This window comes from Saccopteryx bilineata, chromosome 5, assembly GCF_036850765.1.
Source record: "Saccopteryx bilineata isolate mSacBil1 chromosome 5, mSacBil1_pri_phased_curated, whole genome shotgun sequence".
In the NCBI taxonomy this organism is placed as follows: domain Eukaryota; kingdom Metazoa; phylum Chordata; class Mammalia; order Chiroptera; family Emballonuridae; genus Saccopteryx; species Saccopteryx bilineata.
The window spans coordinates 6,143,933-6,168,250 of NC_089494.1; the positions used below are offsets into that span (position 1 = coordinate 6,143,933).

Genomic DNA, 24,318 nt, shown 5'->3' on the forward strand with positions numbered 1-24,318 from the left:
TGATGTTTACTTACTTAAGACTCATGGCAGCCCTACCGGTTGCTATAATACCCATGTGACAGAAGAGTAAACTGAGGCCCAGAGAGAGAAGCCACGAGACCAAGGTCAGAAGTGCTTGCTCAAAGCAGGGCTCCTAGCACCCCACTGTGCTGCCTACACTCTTCCCCTTGTTGTACCCCACTTCCTGCACAGGGCTGGTCTCCAGACTCCCAACCCCCCTGCTGCCCTGAGAGCACCCGGTGGGCCTGGTGCTCCTCCCCGATGGGACTCAGGAGCAAGAGGCTGCAGGACGGGACGGACCTCCTTCCCCTGATATCCGCCTGGACACTCCGCCAGGCACACGTGAGGAGCTCTCGCATGTGTCTGCTCGCCTACTCCTCAGGACAAGCCCAGGGGAAATCCAGCATCATCATCATTATTCCCATTTCACAGATGAGAAAATGGCGGCGTGGAGAGGAACTTGGCCATGACACAGTTCGCCAGCAGCAGAGCGTAAATTGAAAGCCAGGAAGTCTAGAGCCCATCTGTGCTCTTATCCTCTGTCCCATTGTGCCCAGCACAGAGTCTAATACCAAGTCGTTGCTGAAAATATAATCTCCTTTCCCATCCTTCTAGAGATCAAAGCCTAGGGGATTCTAAGGACAGGGGTGCTATCTGTAGAGTTTGGCTATTGGGCCAGTATCTACCACCTGAAGCTCAGATGGTGTTCTTGGTGGGTGAGGCTGCGCCTATCGCCCCGGACCCCAGAGACCTATGAGCACATGCCACGCGCTGCTGTCCTCTGCCGGGTCTGCCATGCCTGCTTCAAAGCTGGGGGTGCCGACCCAGGACAATGTCCGAAGGCCACTCCAACACACGGGCTAAATGATAGTGCACAGTGTGGAGACGCGGCCTACAGGGCACACGCATACCAAGGCTGGTGCGGCAGGATTTTCCCAGCATTCCACTCCGGCCATCAGCCAGGGTCTCCGACTAGCACCTGCTTCCAGAACATTCCATCCCACAAGTCAGGATTCTAACATAACCAGAGCAGGGTCCTCTGTTTCCAAACAAAAAGAAAAAGGAAGCCCTGGCCGGTTGCTCAGTGGTAGAGCATTGGCCTGGCGTGTGGAAGTCCCGGGTTCGATTCCTGGCCAGGGCACACAGGAGAAGCGCCCATCTGCTTCTCCATCCCTCCCCCTCTCCTTCCTCTGTCTCTCTCTTCCCCTCCCGCAGCCGAGAGTCCATTGGAGCAAAGTTGGCCTCTGCCTCAGGCGCTAGAGTGGCTCTGGTGGCAACAGAGCGACGCCCCAGATGGGCAGAGCATCGCCCCCTGGTGGGCATGCGGGTGAATCCCGGTCGGGCACATGCGGGAGTCTGTCTGACTGCCTCCCCGTTTCCAGCTTCAGAAAAATGCCAAAAAAAAAAAAAAAAAAAAAAAAAAGAAAAAGAAAAAGGAAATGCCTCTAACCCAGGGGCTTGGCTTGCTGTACTCTTTTTTCTTTTCTTTTTTGCCTGTGACGCCAGGAAAAATACATTTTACATTGTGATCCCCGTGCACACAAATTTGCATGTCTGTGTAACTACAACACAAGTTTCATGAAAAAATATTTACCTTTATCCTCTATAAAATTACTTGGATATTTTCCGTCATATCCTTTTTTGTTCTTTTCTATTCCCCGACTTCTTTATTAAGAACCAAAGATGCTGGTCATGCCCAGGATTGCCCAATAAAATATAGGATGCCAAGTGAAGTTTCAGTTTCAGGAAAAAAAAATTTTTACTATAAGTATGTCCCAAGTATTGCTAAAAATTAGTTTGTTGTTTATCTGAAATTCAAATTTAACTGGGCATCCTGTACTTTTATTTGCAAAATCCGGCTTCCTTCATTCAGTGTTCCTAATGGATTTTGGGGTCCTGAAGGATGAAGGATATTGTTTACAGACCAGAGAGCCTTTGGCTTCAGGGGGGTCTGAAAGCCTCCTGACGTGGAAAACAAACTGTAGGGCGCAGGTGGGAGGGTCCCCAGCGCGTGTCAGGTGGCTCTGGGGAACCTGTCGGCCACACACAGAAAGAACCACTATATGGCCGGTGTCGTGACCCCTCAGCCAGAATGGGGTGCCACTCAGGACCCTCAGGCACCTTCCTGCAGTCTCCCCCACACCTGCTGGGACCGCAGCCCGTGTGGCCCTGAAGCCCCCCTCTTCGGGAGACCCCCGACAGCTTTTCCCTTCCCCTTGACCTCTGGCCACCCTGCCCAGCTGTCACTGGCTGTCCTCTTCACTGGGGTTGCCCCATCAGGACCCTGCCCCTCTACAATGCCTTCCGCCCCCAAACCCTGGGTCTGTTTCTTCGCAACACTTAATAGCTGAAATCATGTTGAGGACAGTTGTGAGTACATGAAACAAGAGTTGATTCTTGTATTATTATCACTTATGAATCATTGTGTTATTTTCCAGATAAACAACTGTAAACCTACCTATTTTTTTTTTAAGTGAGATGAGGTAGAGACAGAGAGAGAGACAGACAGGGGACAGACAGACAGGAAGGAAGAGAGATGAGAAGCATCAATTCTTCATTGCAGCATTTTAGTTGTTCACTGATTACTTTCGCATATGTGCCTTGACCGGGGGGCGGGGAGTAGAAGGGGGGCTCTAGCCAAGCCAGTGACCTTTGGGCTCAAGCTAGCAACCATGGGTTCATGTCTATGATCCCACTCTCAAGCCAGAGACTTTGCGCCCAAACTGGTGAGCCCGCGCTCAAGCTGGTGAACCTGTGCTCAAGCCAGGAACCTCAGGGTTTCGAACCTGGTTCCTCAGCATTCCAGGCCGATGCTCTATCCACTATGCCATTGCCTGGTCAGGCTGTAAACCTACTTTTGCCCCAACTTGTATTTATCTGAGTATTTGTAGGCTACTCAATGCCCCGGGATGTCAATTCTGTGCTGGTGCAGGCCTCATCCATCTGCCCGCCTGGGCCCCAGGGCCTGGCCCACAGTCACGTGCCCATGAGCCTCAGGTGAGAGGACATTTCCCATTTTGCCAGCGAGTTTCCGTGATGGCACAAAGCCTCAGTACTCCGCGTGGCTCTTTCCTAAGGAGCCTTAGGGGCAGATTATTCACTTAGTCCTTCTCATCTGTTCTACAGATGAGAAAACTGAGGTTTAGAACGGTTAAGGTGTCTGAGGTCACCCAGCTGCGACAAGGCGAAGCAGGGATGTGAATTTAGACAGTTTGGTTCCAGAGCCCACGTACCTGAAACTGACTCTCTCAGACTCTACCACACTCAAGATGCTGCCTGATTGAGGTCACAGCCCTTCACATGTGCCGGGCCCTGGGCCAGGCCCTGGGAGGTGACCGTATGTGTCAGCCCGGCCCTGAGTGGGGAGGACCGTATCACAGAACTGCCAGAGAAGGCTTCCGGAAGGAGAAGGCAGGAGAGGTGGACCCCAGAGCTGGGTGGGGTGTTCCACGGGCCGGGCAGGGGCGGTGGGTGTCCTAGAACAGGGGTGGCGTGTGCCTGGCAGGATGTGCTTCTCCAGCCTCCTGCCAGCGACCGGTCGTCAGGGATGGCACCAGCAGAACGAGAGCACTATGGGTACGAGGAGGCCTTACTTTTCTTGTGGTTGTAGAACTTGTCCTCAGAACCATCCTTGGACTTCTTAATGATCAGCTTCCCAGACTCAACGTCGACTTTCAGCTGCACTTTCTGAGGAATCCCCAGAGACTCTGACTTCACCTGTGAAGCGGAGGAGGGGTGGGGACAGATGTCGGTCATCTCTTCTCGGTCCAGGCTTTGCTGGTGCCAACACACAAGCCCCTCGTCCATATGGCCGGGCAGCCCAGGCCAGCCCTGCCTCGGCCTCCCGTGGGGGCCATCTGGCTTCTATTTCTAAGCCTCCCTCACCCAGGGCCGCACACCCAGGTTTCCACCGGCAGCTCCCGAGAACTGCTAGCGTGTGGGAAGGAGACCAACCAGTCCGTTGCGTGCCCACTACCCGTCCCGCCAACAGGTTTGGTGGAGGAGACAGATGAAGTATTGGGAAATTGTTCATTCACTGCCTAATGTGACAACACTCATCAATCGGATGTCACCTACTTCCAGAAAGAATTTTAGTAATAGATTTAAGCTCCTGAGCCTTGTTAGAACCAATACTTGAACACTGCCTAATACAAATTAGGAAAACAACAATTGTCACGCTAGACGATAGAAACATATCCCAATACAGAATTATCATCAGGGCCAGAAAAAGCTGTGGGGGAGAGTAAGGGAGACATCTTGGGACATCTCGTCCTCTGTATCTGGGTGGGGGGCCAGGGCCGAGATGCACCAGGGTCTCTGTGGGTTGTTAAGGAAAACAAGTGTCTGGAAGAGCTTAGGGATTCCAGCTCAGCCCCTCCTGGGGAAAATCAAATCAATGGACATGTACTTTGTCCCAATCCCCCCTTAAGGCACTATGCAGCCAGTCTGGGGGCCCCCTCTGCTGTCACTCACTACCTCCCTTCTCACGTTGAGAAGGGCAGAGCTCACGTCATCTTGGGCTGAGAAGCTCTCTCCCGGGGAGCCCCCACCATGAAGGAGCTTCCCCAGACTCCTCTGGATACCCATTCTACCGTTCCAGAACCTTCCCGGGGGGTTCCGCCACCTACCATTCTCCGTGGCTGAGCTCCTGGACCTTGCACAGGTGAGCCCAAAGCCCTCCTTCAATGCCTCCCCCCCCCCCCCGCCTCCAGCTGCGAAGCACAGGGCCCAGCCACTTACTTCAAAGGTGACCGGAGGGATGAGAGAGCACCGGTGTGGAGACTCGGGTCCCTCGTGCAGCAAGGCCTTGACCTGGGGGCAGAAACGCACCAAAGCCCTTGAGCCCGGGAGGCGAAGGGAGGGCAGCGTCCTTGGGGACAAAGGGAGCACAGAGTCTGCACACCTGGGCATTCTCTGAGCGAAGAGAGGGCCAAAGAGAAGGGGCGGGGCTCCCCAAGTACCTTGTCTTCAATAGAGGACAGTAGACTGGTCAGCTGGCTCAGCCTGGTCACCATGTTGATCGGATTGGCCTCCCCAAGCACCTGGGAGACGAGGAAATGAGCAGAGAAGGACACACTCACTGGGTGGCAGCCACTGGGAGGGAGGGTGACGCTGAGAACCTTCCAGACGTCATCTCATTCCCTCCCAACCAGCAGCCCCTGAAGTACTACTATTACCCCCCTTTGCAAAGGAAGAAGTCGAGGATATCGCCAACCATCTCAAATGTATCATGGCCCAAAAAATGTCATCTTTTCCCCCTTCCTTCTAAATCTGCTTCTCTAGTTCATCTCATTTGCATAAACGAAACCCTAGGATTGGCCTTGATTATTTCCTCCTCCTCCTCCTCCTCCTCCTCCTCCTCCTCCTCCTCCTCCTCCTCCTCCATGCACTGCACCGCTGGGCCTGCTCTATGCCCCGAAACAGAGCCACCCCACTGCTGAGAGCCCTAGACTAGTTGCTTCCCACAGCCGGGAGAAACTTATCCAAACTCTCCACCCAGCCCTATAGCCGTGTGATCCAACCCTCCGCCCCCAGCCACTCTCAGCCTCACTTCTGAGCTGCCCACGGCCTCCAGCTCTGCTTTCTGAGGAATCCCCAGAGGTGGGGGTTTCACCTGGGAAGGCCACCCCCCTGTCACTTGGGTCTTGGATCCACAAAGAGGTCTTCCCTGACCACGCTAAAGTAGCCATCACCATCTCCACCAAATCGCCCTGCTCTGTTGCATCTCAATCACCATGATCGCCCTTGGCCAGTAGCTCAGTTGGTTAGAGCATCATCCTGGTACACCAAGTTATTCTGGGTCTGGGCACACACGAGAATCAGCCAGTGAATGCATAAGTAAGTAGAACAACAAATCAATGCCTCTTTCTCTCCTTCTCTCTCTTCCTCTCTCTCTAAAATCCATAAATAAGTAAAGTTTAAAAAAAATCACCATGGTCATTTATTTGTTCACTGTGTGTTCCGCCTGCTGGAACGCAAGCTCCGTGAGAATTGGGACCGTGGTAGTCTGTTCAGTGCTGCCCCTTGGTGCTCGGAGCAGTGCCTGGCCAGTGAGGATGCTCCATACAGTTGTTCAATGCATACAAAGGCCCAGAGGGCTCAAGTTACCTGCTGGAAGCCACACAGCCAGTAAGTGGCCGGGCAGGACTTGAAGCCCCCTGGCCTGGCACCAAGGCCACAGGCTCAAGCATTTCCTCCCAGAACAAACATTTATAAAGCACCTATTCTGTGCCAGGCAAGCTGCCAGGGGCTGGAGATACAGAGAGACACTACCCTGTATCTCCAGAAGTAGGATGAGACAATCAGACACGTGCATGATTTGAATACCAAGAAGAGAGTGGGGTTTTTCTCCAACTAGGTGACCCCACCTCTTTGCTGAACAAGTCCGCCAGGTACATCGGCTTTGGACCGCAATTTTCCACCCAGGCACTTCGGTATGCTGCTTCTTCCACCAGCAACCAACCGTCACTTCCGTCACCCCCATCAGCAGCTGGCCACCACTCTCCTCCCCACCATGACCACTGTCACCTCCGTCAGCACCGTCACTACCACCACCACCACCATCATCATCATCACGTCCGTCAACACTTTCTCTGGCTCCTGGGCTCCTTAATCAAGCTTATGGTTGGTCCGTTCTTAGGATCAGGGAAAAGGCCTGCAGACAAGGAGCTGAGCCTCAGGTGAGGACAGGACAGGCGGCTCAGCAGTGGGGGCAGCTCAGGAGCCCTGTGTTATAGGGTTACTTTTCTCATATGGGATTGAAAAGGTAACAGGTTTCTACCCCCTCATCCTCCCTCTTAGACACTTGGAATGACCTGCTTGCTACCTGGGACAGTCACCGTACAGTTTTAGCCAGGTGTCTTCCCCCCCACCCCAGCCCTTGCTGAATCGGTGTCGTTTGGAGCAAACTATAAATGAAGTTCCGGACGAACCGGGGTGGGGAGGGGTGCAGGTGGGGGGTGGGGGTGGTTCTTGGAAGAAGTGGTACAAGAACAACGCCGGAGCTTGTCTGCATGTCTGTCTCTAATTCAACAGAAAGCACACGAGGACTGGAGGCGTTCTTACGCGATGGCGAGCATATTTTGAACCTATACACTCACGTAATCTCCGTGTGTGTACCGATTCCTATAATCCTCGTTCGGCAGATGGGCAAGTGGAGTCAAAGTGGTGAGTCAGCTTGTCCAAGGTCACAAGGTACCCCTCAGGTCTGAATGCAAATCTCGCTCAGTGGTTCTCAGCTGGTGGTGATTTTGTCCCTCAGGGGACATTTGATAAGTCTGGGGTGTCACACCTGGGGGATGCTAATGGTGTCTAGTAGGTAGAGGCCAGGATGTGTTCACAACCAACAATGCACAGGACAGTCCCCCACAAAAAAGAATGATCCAGCCCCAAATGTCACTAGCCTGGAGAGTCAGGGCATAATTCACAGCTCAGCCTACAAGTGGGCAAAGTGGACTGAGTGCTATCCGTGGGTTTTCATAAGCTGCCGAGTTAATTCACTGTGCTTTTCAGTTGACTATTCAGAGGAGGATGTGGGCTCCAAGGCTGAAGGTCTCCTTCTTCACACAGAGCTGCCCCAGGCCTCCCTGCACCCCCCCCCCCCCGGGGCCTCAGGCCAGCAGTCATTTTAATACCGGCACATTTTGCACCCCCGCAGAGGTTCTCAAATAAATTCCACACTGAGGTCCACCTGAGGGCCCGGGTTTAATGTTGGTAAGGTTCTCATGCAGTCAGATGGCTCCCCTGTGCCTTTTCACTTACTGCTTAACGGGACCTCGCAGTGTGGCATACGCCCCCTGCCCCATTTCTCAGATGGATGAGAAGACCAAGGAGCACCGAGGGCCCCACAGAGATCGAACCAGATGTTTCTGATCCAGGGGTCAGAGTTCTTTACCCGGGGAGCCTCGGGACGCCCTCCTCCACCTGTGACCTTCTGAAGGCACCCAGGACGACATCCTCTGCCTTTCTCTACGAGTCCGGGCGTCTCACAGGGAGGGTACGAGTGAAAACTCTGTCTCCACCTCCGTGTCCGATGCTACCCTCCAGCCCTGGGCGCTCTGTCCCACCACCGACTGCAAACCTCGGCCTGGGCCAATGGGCGGCACACCCAGGGTGAGGGCGGGCAGCGCCTCCCTCGGGGACCCCTCCCACGCCCTCTGTGCTTCTCAGATTCGGGTGTGTGGTCTGCTAGTCAGACTGGTACTTAGCATCTGGTACCGGGCTGCATTGTCTAGATTTGTTTGGACTTTCCTGGAAATTAACTTGGGAGGAAAGCAAAATCATCTCTTTTTCTTTTCTGATGAATTTTTAAGTTGTACAAATAGGATAGACATATGTTTTCTCACTAAAAGCCTCAAACAATATAGTAAACCCAAAGTTCCTCTTGGCCGGGCCTCCTTCTCCCCAATTCCACCCCCTTACTCCCTTCATGGTAACCAGAATTGCCCTTTCGGTATAAGTTTTCTGGTCCAATTTCCATGCCATACTTTGCGTACTAGTCCGCCATTTGCTTTTTTCCCTCCACCCAACAGTATGCGTTGAAGACCTCTCCACACCAGTGCATTCACCTTAGAAAACTCTGCACATAGTTTAACAGCTCTCTGTATGTGTGGTTTCCTTTTTTTTTTTTTTTTTTAAGCGAGAGGGGTAGGGGAGCGAGAATCATCAACTTGTATTAGTTGCTTTTCCTATATGCCTTATCCGGGCAAGCCTGGGGTTTCAAACCAGTGACCTCAGCATTCCAGGTCCACGCTCTATCTACAGAGCCACCACAGGCCCAGGCATTGTTTTTACTTTTAGAGACAAAACCACAATAAATATCTTTGTCAACATCTCTTTATCTCTACAACAACTGCCTAACTAAAGAACTGCTCGCTGGAAGGATATGTGAATTTAACATTTTCATGCTGTCAGGGCCCAGGGCCGGTGCCCCACGAAGGCCCACTGGTTATTTCCAATCGCAGCCACCTGGGGGGTTGCTAGAGCGGGAGGAGCCCCGACTCTGCTTATGCCCCGTGATGGGTGCCCGCGCTGCTCCCGAGGGAGGAGAGGGAGGGCCCAGACACATCCTCACCACAAGAGGGGCAGAGCTGCATGAACACCCTGGTCACAGCCCTTCTCAGGAGCAGCAGCGTTCTTTGTCCTGCCAGTTCCCCAGGAGTTTGCCTAACATATAAAATATATAAAATGGTGCCCAAGGAAGTGACCAATCAATGCACAGCTACGTGGAACAACAAGTGAATGCTTCCCTTTCTTTCTCTCTTCCTCTCTCTAAAATCAACCAATCAATCAATTTAAAAAAAAAAGTGCCCACTTAGGATTATTTGTCTCATTTTATGATCTGAGCATCACACCGTGATTCTCCCATGAGCACGTATTAAACTGGTTCCTCTCCTGTTAATCTAGTCTCGTTTCAATTGTATTATTTTATTACTAGTCCAGCCGTAAAAAAACTAAAGGTAGAAGGGGTGAATTACCCCCCTCCCTGGCAATGCAAACAGCCAAAGGGCCTTTCAGAAAACCCTTTCCACTCCAGCAGGGAGGAGAGGGGAAGCCCTGATTGAGTCCCTGGTCCCCGCAAAGCCAAGCCCTGATTCACCAATCAGCTCTTTGCCTGTCTGATCTGCAAGAAGGCACTGCCTCATTTTGAATGCCATTTTTTTCTGGTGACTAACGCGGTGAGGTTAAACATCTTTTCCTCTGTATGTTGGCTATTCCCAGTTCTTCAGTAAAACAGTCTTCCTTATAGCTTTTCCCCATTTTAAAAATTAGGTTGTTTTCACTGAATTATTTGTAGACTTTTAAAAAAAAAGTAATTATGTTAATACTTTGTTCCTTTATCTTGATTGCAAATACTTTCTCTGAGATATTCCTTCCTTGTTTTTAATTTTGCTGATCTTTGCTCAATCCCGTGGGGGGGGGGGAGTGCACCAACATCTTGTTCTTCCTGGGGCAACGGCAGAACCAAGAATTTAATGCACGCCTGGGCAGTGGCGCAGTGGATAGAGCGTCAAACTGGGATGCGGGAGGACCCAGGTTTGAGACCCCAAAGTCGCCAGCTTGAGTGTGAGCTCATCCGGTTTGAGCAAAAGCTCACCAGCTTGGACCCAACGTCGCTGGCTTGAGCAAGGGGTCACTTGGTCTGCTGAAGGCCCATGGTCAAGGCACATATGAGAAAGCAATCAATGAACAACTAAGGTGTTGCAAGGAAAAACTGATGGTTGATGCTTCTCATCTCTCCGTTCCTGCCTGTCTGTCCCTATCTATCCCTCTCTCTGACTCTCTCTCTCTCTCTCAAAAAAAAAAAAAAAAGAATTTAAGGCACTTCATGCGTTTCTTTCAGTTCTGAAGAGACATGGCAGGGAGAGGCCCTGCCTAGACATCTTATTCAGCACTAACAAGTAGCTTTGCTGACAGGTGCTTAATTTCAAGTCTTTATTCCTCAAATCAAAATCAGACAACAGGAAACGCCTTATGGGGGTGTGTGTGTGTGGGGGGGGGTGAGCAGAGTTCTGTGGCTCTCACTCCTCACCCCAAAATACTCGCTGGTGGTCCAGGAAAGTAGGGGCAGGGTGGGCCCTCCTCCTGAGTGCTCGGGACACTGGCTACCTCGATGCCTACCCCCACCCCCAGTTTCTCAAACTTATCTTTCCAACCCCCAAACCTTTACCTGAGGCCGTGGACGGAGGCCTGGGGAGAGCTGCTGGTCAAACAACCTCTGCAGAGACTCCAGGGAAGGAAGGGTCCGGATGACTTCTCTGGGGGCAGGGGACAAGGTGAAGGTCAAGGATTAGTGAGGAGCCTGCTGAGGCAGCCCTGACTCCCCCAAATATCCTTCCCAGAAGAACAAACTCCAACAAAGATTCAGACCGGCCCACCGCCCCAGACCCCCACTTCTTCCCATCCCACACCCCGGACCAAACTGGAGCCGTGATGCGCGGACCTGTTTACCTCTGTTGAGCCGTACACAGCCTGTAGAAAATTTGGATCTAGAATCTCAAGACTACTTTGAGATCACTTAAGTTTTTTGTGGTCCCAACATTGGCTGCTGCTAAGAATCACACACCCAAGTGTTAAAAATGCAAATTTCTTGGCCCCAACCTGATTTGGTCTGGAATCTGCATTTGAAATGTCTGCCCCAGGGGCTTCCGGGCTCAAGTCCCCTCCTCCAAGCTCATTTGGAAACCCAAAGAGATTTTCCTTGGCCTCGTCGGTGGACAGACAACACTAATACCAGGGTCTTAAGGATTCTTCGTTCCCTCCTCACCCTTTCCAGTTGTTTCCAGGCTGTTTGAAGCATAAGAGGGCAGATAATTTTGAGTCTTATTTTTCACTTCATTCAAAAACTGTAAATGGTTTTACATATTTAACATTTTTGTGGTTTCTAAATAATTTATGGAGTCAATGCCCAAATTGGTTGCAGATATTTGGATTATTTTAAGATCTTGGAGATCAGAAATCAAGGTTGCTCTGAACGGCTCTGGATGTTGTATGAAGATATAACATCAGGGGAGTTAACTCTTTCGCGAACCGGAACTAGTCTGCGGGCTGGCGGTTGAAAATCTCTGGTATAACCTCTTTATATATCGCTTTACTTTTTACTTAATGTAGGTGTTGTATTTTTTATTTTTCTATTCTGTTCTTTTCATCCTGGGCAGGCTGCATTTCATTATAAACTGATTTGTAATTTTTTATTGTTCTCTTTTTCATCTTTTCCTGGGTAATTCTCTGCTTACCTGGAAGTCAACAATTTATCACCAGTAGTTACGAGTGAGCAGTTATTTCCTGATTTAAAATTGGCTTCTCACTCTTTCAAAAGTTACGTCTTCCGTGGGTTCTCCGTGGACCTGCTGCACTCCGTACTCTCACCCGGACGCCAGGTGGGTGGTAGTTGTGTCAGTGTCTTCCTTAATTCAGCCCTGATTTAGGAAACAATCTGCAGATGTAGCCTCTAGAGCAGGGGTCCCCAAACTACGGGCCACATGCGGCCCCCTGAGGCCATTTATCCGGCCCGCCGCACTTCTGGAAGGGGCACCTCTTTCATTCGTGGTCAGTGAGAGGAGCACATTGACCATCTCATTAGCCAAAAGCAGGTCCATAGTTCCCATTGAAATACTGGTCAGTTTGTTGATTTAAATTTACTTGTTCTTTATTTTAAATATTGTATTTGTTCCTGGGTTGTTTTTTGTTTTTTGTTTTTTTTTTACTTTAAAATAAGATATGTGCAGTGTGCATAGGGATTTGTTCATAGTTTTTTTTTTTTTTTTTTTTTTTTTTTGACCGTCCGATCTCATAGTTTTTTTTATAGTCCGGCCCTCCAATGGTCTGAGGGACAGTGAACTGGCCCCCTTTGTAAAAAGTTTGGGGACCCCTGCTCTAGAGGGCTGGAGGCTGTGGCTAGTACTGTTATTTGTTTCTATTTTATCAGCCTTGGGGGGAGGTTCATATCCAGCTGCTCAGGTAAATAAGCGCTGGGTTGCCAGCACTCAAAAATTTCTGGAAGAAAACCCCCCAAACTTGGATCTTTTTAGAAGTAGAGGCATATCATTATTACAGTTTTACAATGAAAAAACTTTGCAAAGATGCCCTCTGTCACTGAATGACATCTAGGTTGAGTTAACCCCGGGTCAGTAGTCTCCTCGGAGATGTTGCTTCAGAATTTTTATTGTATCACCAGAAAGCGTGAATAATATTAAGTGTTGTAATTTTTTAATTTTTATAAAGTAATGGTTCTGTTCCTAAATATTTGCTTTCTCTGTTCATCTTCCCTTGTGGTTTGGAAACGCTATAGGAAGAGGTTTAGGGGTTGCTATTTGGTTGTTCTGTTAATTGCATCTCTGGGAGGTTTCTTAATTCCTGCGTTTAGCGCCTTTAAAAGGCTGGAAAATATTTTTTTTCTTCTACATCTAGTCATTAATTATGCATCATTTTCCCCCTGCTTCTTCCAGAACCCATCCTACCCGCCGTAAGTTGAATCCTTTGCATATATTTACATGCTTACATACTCCCCTGACACTCGGCTCTGTTTTGTGATTTGATTTTCAAATTTGATTAGAAAATTATGGCTTTATTTTTATGGCCCCCAACGAAGCAGTTGTTGCAATGATGGCGAAGTATTTCTGTTTGGGGTTTGTTTGTTCATTAAAACCTCTTTACCCTGCGCTCCCTTCTTGTTTCCACACATTGACATTTTATTTTAAAATTCCACTTGCATTTCTCTTCACTTCTCCATTTCAAGGGTTACCAAATATTTCCAGATTCTAGTGACTTCATTCTTTTTATTTCCCTTTTTCCCTCTGGGAAACTTCCTGTGGGGTTCCAGACAAAGTAACTTGGGATTCCAAATCCTGCTCGAGCTGTCGAAGTCCCTCGTTTCCGACGCAGGACGCAGGCACTGAGCCCCTGACGGTGGGGGCTCTCACAACACTGCTCACACCCCAGCACTGCAGCCTGCCCAGTCTGGGCACTGGTGTTGTGCCAAGTGGTGTGAGTGGACGAACCCGCTCGGTCACCTTGGACGCCATCCTCAGACTCCTGTTCCAGCTCGTCCTCCTGCATCTCAGCTCTAAAAGTCCAGCCTCGGTCCTCTTATCCCGGAAGTGGTCTCACCCCAGTGTGTCCCGGGTTCCAGTGCCAACTGTCTGCCCGTGAGTCCCAGTGTACGCCCCCAGCCCTGAGGCCTCCCAGGCTCTAACTTCCAGCAGAAATCCTGGAGGTGGTGGTTCAGCTGGTAGCATGCCTAACAGCGCCCTGAGCTAGTAGTAGTCCAAAGAAAGAGTCTCCCACCCCATGCTCACCCCTCCACCTTGACTTTCACCTTCTCAGTAACTGGTATCACCTCCATCCACTCCACTGCACGTGCCAAACCCCTAGGGGTCATCCTCAATTGTCTGTCCCTCACCTCACAACCAATCAGGCTGTTATATCATCCACATACCTCAGGTCACACCAGCTCTCAGCACCTGCATACTCACAAGCCCTTGGGGTCATTGAACCAATGCCTATCAGCCGTTCCTGTGTGCCAGGCACTGTCTAAACCCTGGGACTCGGCGGGAAGTAGACAGACAGAGACGCCTGCTTCTGCTTGCTCCCTTTCCATGGGTCACCATCATGTCACAGCCACAGTGCTCCGCTCCGGTCCCCTGCTCTGCGTCTGCCTCCTGGGACCCATTTTCCACAGCCCCAACTTGGATCACGCCACAGTCCTCAAAAACCTCTGCAGGGTCTTGTGAGGTGGGTGTGTGGTGGCTCTGCCCAGCATCGCCAAATAAAATACAGGATATCCAGCTGAACTTGAATTACAGATAAACAATGGATAACCTACTACTAGTATAAGTATATCCCAATGTTGCAGGGTATATACTTATACTAAAAAAGCATTCGTGGTTTATCTAAAATCCAAATGGAGCTGGGCATCCTGTGTTTTATTTGCAGATCCTGCTCACCGTATGCTGCCTCTCCTTGACCTCTGTTCCTAATGCTTCCCTTTTCTCAGTATGCTCCAGACACACAGACTTTCTTTCTATTCCTTCCAGGCCTGCCTCATTCCTACCTCAGGACCTTTGCAGGTGACATCCCTCTGCCAAATCGCTGGATGGTGAACTCCCTCTGGTCACCAAGGCACCAGCTCTGCCACTGGCTCAGAGAGGTCATGTCATGAGACTTCCTAAAATTATCTTGTTAATTTACAGATAACCTACTATGGTGCTCCTCACTAAGACATCAGCTTCAACAAGGTCTCTTTAAAGAGCAGAAACCTTGTGCATTATGCTTATTATAATCCAGCACCCAGAACAGAGATCAGAGGATGCCTTCCAAACATCCTTGTTAAGTGAATGAATGAATGAAGACTTGTTCCAACCCAAAGCGGCTTGAGAACTACAAGTGTGTATAGTTAGCGTCATGGAACAGCACCTACAAGGGTGGCAGTGGGGATGGAAAACATCATTTTGTTTAAATTTAGAAAATTTAAGATTTTCTAAAATTCCGTCTTTCGGTTAACCAAGTCCCCGAGCCTGCTATCCCTTTGCCTGTGAAGGTGAAGACACACGAATTTCCCGGGGACGGGGGGTGGGGGAGGGGCACCACCACCGTGTTTCAAACCAGAAAGTAACTGCTCAGTAACTAAAGGCCCGGGAACAGCTAGAAGTCAAAGGGAGCTTTTTCTACAAGCACAATGTACCAGAGAAGCAGGCACATTGGGGAAGTTGCTGTCCCCACAAGGTGAGGTGACCCGGGTCCTAGGAAAGTCCAGGTAGGAATGAGGGGTCAGGGAACACTGACCATGTGCTGAGCGATTGGAGAAACTTAGTGAAGAGACTCACAGGTCTATTTTCTTCTGGACAAGGAAGCAGCAAAGAACAGGATCCCCATTGGAACGGAAATAAAAGCTGTTACCATTCCTCATGAAACTGTTTGTTAAAGAGAAAAGTGCCCTCTGTGCATGCTTCCCTGGTGATAAATGACTTATAACAACAGCACCACATGGAAACATATCTCCCCGTGGGGATGTATAAAGGATAGCGCTAGGTCCCGTCAGCCGAAACGAGATTAGCGGAAAGTCAATTCATTGAAATTAAACCTGACAGGCCAATTTGATGAATGCGTGATATGTCAGAGAAATTATCTGTTAAATTTACCAAACATACTGATTGTACTTTTAAGAGCTTTTAAGAGGCAAGTTCAATTTGATTACTGATGATGAAAGAATCTTCTCGGCATGTTGACTGAGCCAAGGTGGATACAGCAGCGGAGAAGCTGACCAGAGAATTCTGAAACTGCTGCATTAATAATAAAATAGAAAACGGTGTAGGCACCCACACAAAATGAGATGTTCTCCAACCAAAATATCGACCTTTCATTTCTGATGAGATTGCTTTGGCTCCTTGCGATTTCTTTCAGATGTTTTTGAATGCTCTTCTCTTATTTCTGAAGCTTTTCTTTTTATAAAAGCATTTAAAAATATTCTTCTGCTAATTTTTTTCAGGTGGCAGACCAGCCGGACAGAATCTTGCACTTCTGACAATTACAATGTAATTAAACTTCCAACTGGTCTTTAGGTGAATGAAATTAAAATGTAACATTTAAAAAAACAACAACATCTAAATGAAATTGAAATTTTTTTTTCACCAGTTGGTTATTCAATGCATTCAATATCAGAAAATGAAAATTTTGGTTAATTGGCTCTATTTATTTATAAAAAAACAACAACTGCCATCCCAGGCCATCTTGGGCCGTCACCACCAACACAGAAAATAGGCTGACTTTCATTTGTTTCTGCTGGGTGTCCCATTGTGTGGGCAAAAAGGAAGACCAGCCTCCCAAAACCTTAAATGCTGGATCCTGAACCAGTGTGACAGGGCTGGCAGAAACCCCTGCCCACCCCTTCCCACAGCAACTGGCCTTAAATTAACTTTAATTCAAAAGAGAGAAGAAAAAAAAAAAAGCACTACAGCTCAAATACCAAGAAAACAAAACCTCGAAACAATCGCAAAGATCTGTAAGCCTCACCGAGGGCCTAATTATTCCGAGCACTGCGGTGACAGGTGAGTGGCTGCGGGAGCTCCAGGTCACCCTAATGAGCAGATTCTCTGGCCCAGCGTCCCTGCCCTCCCCCCCCCCCGCCCTCCACCCCCCACGGGCACCGTTACCCATAGAGCTCCCTGCACAGGAACATGGTCAGTTTCTTCAGGTGAGGGAGACTGCTGGAGCCAGTCTTCACGAATTCGGCATCCAGGGGGAGCTGAGTGCTTACATAATCCTGAATGGCTTTAAGATGATCTTCTGGAAGCCTGGGGGGGGGGGGGGACACACACAAATGAAAACATGCTTATCCTGTTCCTTTGGCCACGAATACCGACCACAGGGAGAAGAAACCTGCATTCTCAGAGTCTCCGGCTGAGACCAGGTCCTTGGGCGGGGGGCAGGGGGGGGGGGGCGACCCCTGTGCCCCAGTGTGCTTCCCTGGGTCTCACCAGAGGGCAGCGAGGTGGGTCAGAGCAAGATTAAAGGGTCTGGCAAGGGAGGGAGTCTCGTCACCCACCCATAAAGGCTTTTTCCCGGGCCAGTAATTGGAAGGTAGTGATACTGGGAAATGTTTATCCTTTAAAAAGAAGATGAAACAGCTTAGAAAACGTCCCGTGGGGTTGTAGCCCTACTCCATCTATTCCTGAACACAGGATCTGAGCGCGGAGGGAGGCTCTAGTCTACAGATGGCAAAGGATTCCAGTTTACAAACTCACTGCAGATCCACAGCCACAGCCCACCTGAAGCCCTGTGTTGGGAAGTTCCGGGTCCTTCTAGGCTCTGTTGGGGAAGAGAGTCTCTGTGATGAGAGGTGGGGCTGGGAATATGGTAGTGGCAGCCCGAGTGCCCCGCCCTGGGCCTCCCTCCCAGGTCTGGTCCAGCCTTTCATGGACAGCAGGTTGGGCTTGCTTGGTAAACTTGGTGGCCCAGCAGAAGAGAGCTCAGGCTAGATGGCACTAGGGCTGTCCCCTAGGTCTGATCACACCTCTACAGTCTATGTCCCAGCACCTTTTTTTTTTTTAATTTTTTTTATTTATTCATTTTAGAGCGGAGAGGGGGAGAGAGAGAGAGAGAGAGAGAGAGGAGAGACAGAGAGAGAGAAGGGGGGAGGAGCAGGAAGCATCAACTCCCATATGTGCCTTGACCAGGCAAGCCCAGGGTTTTGAACCGGCGACCTCAGCATTTCCAGGTCGACGCTTTATCCACTGCGCCACCACAGGTCAGGCCCAGCACCTTTTTTGCCTAGATACCTTTTTAACCTTGATTCCTAGAATAATAAAAATGAATCACAGCAAATATTTCCCAAGTGTAACAGCCCGTCACTCTGTTAAGCACTTTATGCTCATCTTCTCCTTTAATCCCCAAATCAATGTTATGAGGCAGATACTGTCATTCTTAGTGCACAAATGAGGAGACTGCTGGTCAAGGATGTTGATTTATCTGTGTGAAAAAAATTCTTATTGGCCCTGGCTGTTTGGCTCACAGGTACAGTGTCGGCCTGGTGTGGGGATGTCCTGGGGTTAATTACAGTCAGGGCACACAGGAGAAGGGATCACCTGCTTCTCCACCCTTCCTCTTTCTTTCTTTCTTTCTTTCTTTCTTTCTTTCTTTCTTTCTTTCTTTCTTTCTTTCTTTCTCTTTCTTTCTTTCTTTCTTTCTTTCTTTCTTTCTTTCTTTCTATCATCTCCCTTCTCCTCCCGCAGCCATGGCTTGAATGGTTCAAGGAAGTTAGTCCTGGGTGCTGAGGATGGCTCCCCAACCTCGCCTCAGGCACTGAAATAGCTCTGTAGCTGAGCAACGGAGCAGCAGCTCCAGATGGGCAGAGCATCACCCTGTAGGAGGCTTGCCAGGTAGATCCGGTTGGGGCCCATACAGGAGTCTGTCTCTTTGCCTCCCTACCTCTCACTTTAAAAAAAAAAAAAATTCTTACAAGCCTTAAAAATCTTTGCAGCCTTGACATAAGCAAGTTGAAACTGGAGTCACAGCACTTTGTTGCTGCTGTTGTTGTGTTTTACAGGATCCTTGAAAGAATGAAGAGCTGCTCCTCTTAAGATTAAAAAGGAGTGGATGAGCCATCCTGACTTAACTAGTCTGAGAAGTCAGCAACCATACGTACCGGCGGTCACAACAGTTCAGTTTAACTTATACTTATTCCGAGTTTCGACATCACAAAAATCCAGTTTCTGCCTAAGTCTGTTTTACCAAAAAAAACCCCACAAAATCTCTTCCATAGGAGTAAGACATGTATTTTAAACATCCTAATGACCTCTGACTTACACCTTCGAGACCATGAAACCTTGTGGCAGGATGCTGTAATTGTTAAAATGTTTGCTGTAGAAAAGTGTTGACACGAGAGATGGAAACTCTACCTTTCAGAGTTCATTTTACTCAGGGGCCTTGGGTCCACTGCGACCTACCGGGTTAGATCTAATAATTACTTTTATTTTTATTTTTTTCTTCTTCTCATTTTTCTGAAGCTGGAAACAGGGAGAGACAGTCAGACAGACTCCCGCATGCGCCCGACCGGGATCCACCCGGCACGCCCACCAGGGGCGATGCTCTGCCCATCCTGGGCGTCGCCATGTTGCGACCAGAGCCACTCTAGCGCCTGGGGCAGAGGCCACAGAGCCATCCCCAGCGCCCGGGCCATCTTTGCTCCAGTGGAGCCTTGACTGCGGGAGGGGAAGAGAGAGACAGAGAGGAAAGCACGGTGGAGGGGTGGAGAAGCAAATGGGCGCTTCTCCTGTGTGCCCTGGCCGGGAATTGAATCCGGGTCCTCCGCACGCTAGGCCGACGCTCTACCGCTGAGCCAACCAGCCAGGGCCAGATCTAATAATTAAATTGCACCAAAAGACTGCAGGTTGTCTTATAATTAAGACTCACCTAAAGGCAGTCCTCTGTGTACAAAGCATATCTTACAAGCAAAATAGATTAACTTGAGCACGCAAGGGAGAGAATCTCAGTGGTTGTGTTTTTTTCTCTTCACAATCCGGCAGAGCACGGAGGGGCAGGGACGGTGTCACCGCGGTCCCTCCGCCACGTGCCGTTTGCTCATCCCGTCTCCCAGCGTGTGCTTCAGGAAGGTTCGGCTGCCATATGCTAGCAGAGAAGCAAAAGCAGAGGGAGCTCGCCTGGCAGGCTCACCAGCCCTCAGCTGTCCCCCACGCCTCCCCAGAGGCTGCGCAGAGGCGTGGCTGCATACACCGTCCTGCCCCACTGGGCCCTGGGCCCAAGAGAACACCTGTCCTGAGGGAGGAGAGACTAGAGAGGAGACAGAGTCAGTAGCTGTGGAAGAGTCGGGAGGATTGGGCAGATGGTGGCACCCCTGGGCCGTCTGCCTATTCCCCCCAGGGAGAGAAATTTAGCAACTAAACCCGGAGGGAAATGCAAACTCGAGGAAATGAGTCGTGGGCTCTGCATGCAGTATTTCAATCAGCATTTGTTATCTGGACGTGTAACGGGTTTTAATGATCATCATAATGTATCAACATATTCAAAGCATTGGCTATTTAGCCAATTGATTCACAGCCCAAGTAACTCAGAGAATGTAGCCTGGTGGGCCCAGAGGAGAATCAGAGGATGTGTCCAGGTGGAGATATAAAACACCAGGTGTCTTAGCAACCGGGCGGCTGGTGTGTACCTGCAGACATTTCCTTTGTGTTTTGCCAGATCAGGTGGTCGGTGAGCAGCCCAGGCTGCCTCCAATTGGTCTTTCAAGTGGGAGATGTGGCAGCAGCCTGCCTTTGGGGCTATTCTTTGGGGGGCCTTTTTCTTTCCAAGAAACAAAAACGTTTCTAAATTATGAACACATGGCATTCACTGGGTACTAACTTACTAATGCATTGAGCACATACATAGTGAAGTGGCTACTCTCCACCAGGCCACACGTTGGGCCCTGGGGACACGGTTCCCTCATGGAGCTTCCTTCCTGTGAAAGCAGGCCTGTCTTGAAGTCAGGGCCTCTGATTTGCAAGCACTGGCCTGGCTAAGACAGAACCGGGCCATGTGGTCAGGAAGCTGCAGGCCCTTGTCAGTGTGGACTAGCAGGGGCCAGCACGGGGACACATAAAGGGCAGAGGCTGAGAACCCTGGGTCAGAGCGAGACTGGAAGCATTCGAATGAAGGCATCGCACACCTTCCATCCCAAAGGAAGGGGCGCCGTGCTGTGCAGACCTCACAGGCCGTAACCCCACATAGAACTGTTGCTCTGACCCATGCGCTGGTGACGAGGAAGGTGGCCCCGCTGAGCGGGGCCCAGAGCGGGAAAGGGCTGTGTGGCCGGCCCGGGCACCAGGGCAGGCAGTTCCCCCACTTGGGCCATCTGACTCAGTGGGGGCTGTGGTTCTAGAGGGACCTGTGATGGGCAGAGATGCTGTGTGCAGTTCATGGGGGCCCCTAGGGAGACAGTCACAGCACTGGCCTCTAAAATCTGGACCGTGCTGTCGGCACCAGAGAGATACATGTCATTCCAGACCCAGCTCCTGCTGCGCTGCCGGGCCTGGTGGGGACGGAGCCCCTGAGCAGGGCCGTGCGGTGGAGCCGCGGGTGAGCTGGGCTCCCTGACACCCCACCGGGCGGGAAGCCGAGGCCTGCACAGCAGCCTGTGGCCAGGGGGGGAGGGAGACCCCCAGGAGTGAGTCCGAGGGAGCTGCCCGGGCGCTGGGGAGCCGAGGCTGGCCTCTGAGGGCGCCCTCAGGGGGGGACTCACCCGCTGGTGTCCATGCTCTGCAGGCGCTGAAACAACGTCTCAGAGAGGCTGGGCCGGCTGACCTCCAGGGCTCGGGGGTTCTCTGGGAAGGGGACCTCTTTGGCCTCGCAGGGCCCGGCAGATGAAGGGACGTTTCTCGGTGGCAGCTCAGGCGGAGACGGAACACCTTCTGGCCGAGAGAAGAGCAGGCATGCTGTTGGGGTTAAGCCGTAGCTTCTCTCCGGATCCCTGGCCTGCAGAGAGGGCTGGCTGCATGGCTGCCACGCTGCGTCCTCTGGGCAGGGACCCTCCCGGCATGCGAGGTCTAGGCCACTGCTCCCAGTTACAGACCCCATTTGTGCCCACACTGCCCCTGCCATCCCCACTGCCTCCCTGACTGGACGGGGAGCCACTGAGGCCAGGGCCCTCCTGCCCAAGCCTCACCCCATACCCAGTGGCCACCCCACAGCTCTGGCCACCTCTTCAAAGGCTCAGCCCTTCACTTCCTCTCCTGGTGGGGACCTTGCGTCTTTCGATGGTTATGAGTCTGCTGTGGGCCCCATGGGGCCTGCAGTGCCCTGAGCAGACTTGAGCCTCCTTTGGGGAAGTAAAGCCTACAGTCAGCAGACTGGGTTTCTCTTTCGGGCTCTTACAGAAGTTCCGGATGGCTGCCCCCAGGGGAGCAGAAAAGCTGGGCTGGGGCCGTAGGGCAAGCGAGGACACCAGCATGTGGAGGGCATGTCTGCAGGAGGGCCTCTCGGTGCCAAGGCCAGGGCCGTGTTGACCCTGCACTCACATGTGGACATGTCAGCCCTGCCTGTGTCACAGCTGAGGGTACCTCCTACTCAGCCGAGCGGGGTGGGAAGGGACAGGGCCTGCCTGGGTCCCTCTCCAGCCTCCACGGAGCTGTGGTCCTTCGAAGCCCCCACCCGGCCCCAGCCCTCTCCACCATGCTGAGGAGGCCGCCCTCAGAGCCCACGCTGGGCGGCCGTGGAGGAGCCGTGCACCCGCTCAGAGGGGTCCCCAGGAAGGGGGCGGACAGGTGGGTGGCAGCCCACCAGCCAGCCCACGGGGAAGGGATGGAAAGGGCGCCCAGCACAGGGCTGGCAGCAGCCTGCCAGGGACAGGCGGGGACACCGGCCAGGGACCTTCACATCTCTGCTCTAATCTTCCCCCGCTTGGGGGTGACCGTGGGGCACCTGGTTGTTTCCAGGCCTTGGAATTGGGGAGGAGTCCTGACCTTCTAAACTGAAGGGTTCAGTGAGATATCTCAGGGTTTTCATTTAGGAAGTGAACTTTTAACAGGAGAGGAAACCCGACACCCAGGTGAGTACCGGGGCACCCAGGTGAGCTTCTGGGCACATCTTCTCTTTTTGTTTTTTTGACAGAGACAGAGAGAGAGTCGGAGAGAGGGACAGCTAGGGATAGACAGACAGGAAGGGAGAGAGATGAGAAGCAGCAACTCATAGTTGTGGTGCCTTAGTTGCTCATTGATTGCTTTCTCATATGTGTCTTGATGGGGGGGAGGTGCTACAGCAGAGTGAGTGACCCCTCGCTCAAGCCAGCAACCTGTGCTCAAGCCGGCTGAGGCCAGATGAGCCCGTGCTCAAGCTGGTGACCTCAGGGTCTTGAACCTGGGTCCTCCGCCTCCCAGTCCGACGCTCTCTCCACTGCGCCACCGCCTGGTCAGGCTCTGCTGGATCTTGTTGCTGGCCTGTGTCCCTGCGCAGCTCACAGAACAGGCTCCTCTCACACGTGCTTTTTAGGGTCTGTACCTTTTCTTTTCTTGTTAAATTTTTATCAATTGATTTTAGTGAGAGAGACAGAAAGGGGGGTGGGGAAGGGAGAGAGAGACAGGAACATAGATCTGTTCCTGTATGTGTCCTGACCCAGGATCGAACTTGCAACCTCTGCCCCGAGGATGACGGCTCCAACCAACAGAACTATCCGGCCAGGGCTTTATTTTCTTTTAATAATGCTATAAAGAAACACCTTTCTCACCCCTCCATTTAGCAGCACGAATTTCCTCCTCCTCCACTCTCCTCCCAGGGAAATGCAGCTAATTCTGTTGATGATGACGATGGCAGCTGCATTTTCTGGGCGCTTACTGTGCACTGGGCTCCGGTCTCTTTGTTTATTGACACATTTGATGCCGCCTTGGGAGGTAGATATTCTTTTTATTGTCTCTTTAAGAGGAGTCTGTGGTTCAGAGACATTAAGTAACTCACCCAAGGTCACACAAAGAAGAAGCTGAAGAGCAGGAAGTCCAGCTTAGGTCTGTCTGAGCCCAGAGCCTGTGTCCTAACTTGTCCTTAGCCATTGTGTCACACTCTGTCTCTCTGATAATCAGAGCCACCAAATCTACAAGCACTTGTCCTGAGAGAAACACCCCAGGGCCTCACTTCCTTGGTGCTTAGAGAACAGGGTCCCGAAGGTGCCTCTGGCCAGAGGCAGCTGCCTGGCCTCAGTCCCTTCCTACCTGTGTCCTCCTCTGGCTCGTCGCCGGTGTCCTCCTCTTCCAGGGGCACGGGGTACTGCAGGTGGGTCACCAGCCCCATGTTCTCCTTCTTATAAAACTCAATGAGCTGGTCCAGTTTGGTGAAGAATCTCATGGGGACACCTTCAGAGGCCTGGAGACAGAACCCCGAACAGAAGTATGTTTGCACTGGCAGGGACATCACCCAGCCACCAAGACCCCCTGCAGCAGAGGCCAAGGGGGCTGAGGGAGAGACCACAATCCAGAACAAGCCCCACCCACACCCTTACATCCTGTAAGCAGCCCTCCCAGGAGCCAGTCTGCAAAGGCACACATAAGACAGGTTGAAAGATTTATTTTCTTTCTGTTAAAAAAACAACAACCCAAAACCACTCTCATTTTAAAAAGTATTTTGTTATACAAGTAATATAGTTTTATTATGGTATAACTAGAAAATACAGAATTTAAAAAAAAATCACCTGTAATCCCACAACCTCAAGAGATCTATTTTCAATAGTTTAGAATGTTTCCTAGATGTGTGTGTGTGTGTTTGGTTGAGGAAGTTACTGCCCCCCCCCAATCATTTATTTTTAAATATAGGAAATATCTATTTTAGCAATTATTTTGCTTT

At 51.0% G+C, this 24,318-nt stretch overlaps 1 protein-coding gene across 2 annotated transcripts in view; it reads right to left on the reverse strand.

The window, feature by feature from the left end:
* The window catches only part of INPP5D (inositol polyphosphate-5-phosphatase D), a 118,655-nt gene that overhangs the window by 41,058 nt on the left and 53,279 nt on the right, over window positions 1-24,318 (reverse strand). For both annotated transcript variants that reach the window (XM_066280401.1, XM_066280400.1), the window contains 7 exons: window positions 23,691-23,841; window positions 21,233-21,401; window positions 16,650-16,790; window positions 10,670-10,757; window positions 4,962-5,042; window positions 4,741-4,812; window positions 3,594-3,717 (listed from right to left, as the gene is read on the reverse strand). In XM_066280401.1, coding sequence (XP_066136498.1) covers window positions 3,594-3,717; window positions 4,741-4,812; window positions 4,962-5,042; window positions 10,670-10,757; window positions 16,650-16,790; window positions 21,233-21,401; window positions 23,691-23,841 — 826 coding nt within the window. The remainder of the gene's footprint in view (window positions 1-3,593; window positions 3,718-4,740; window positions 4,813-4,961; window positions 5,043-10,669; window positions 10,758-16,649; window positions 16,791-21,232; window positions 21,402-23,690; window positions 23,842-24,318) is intronic.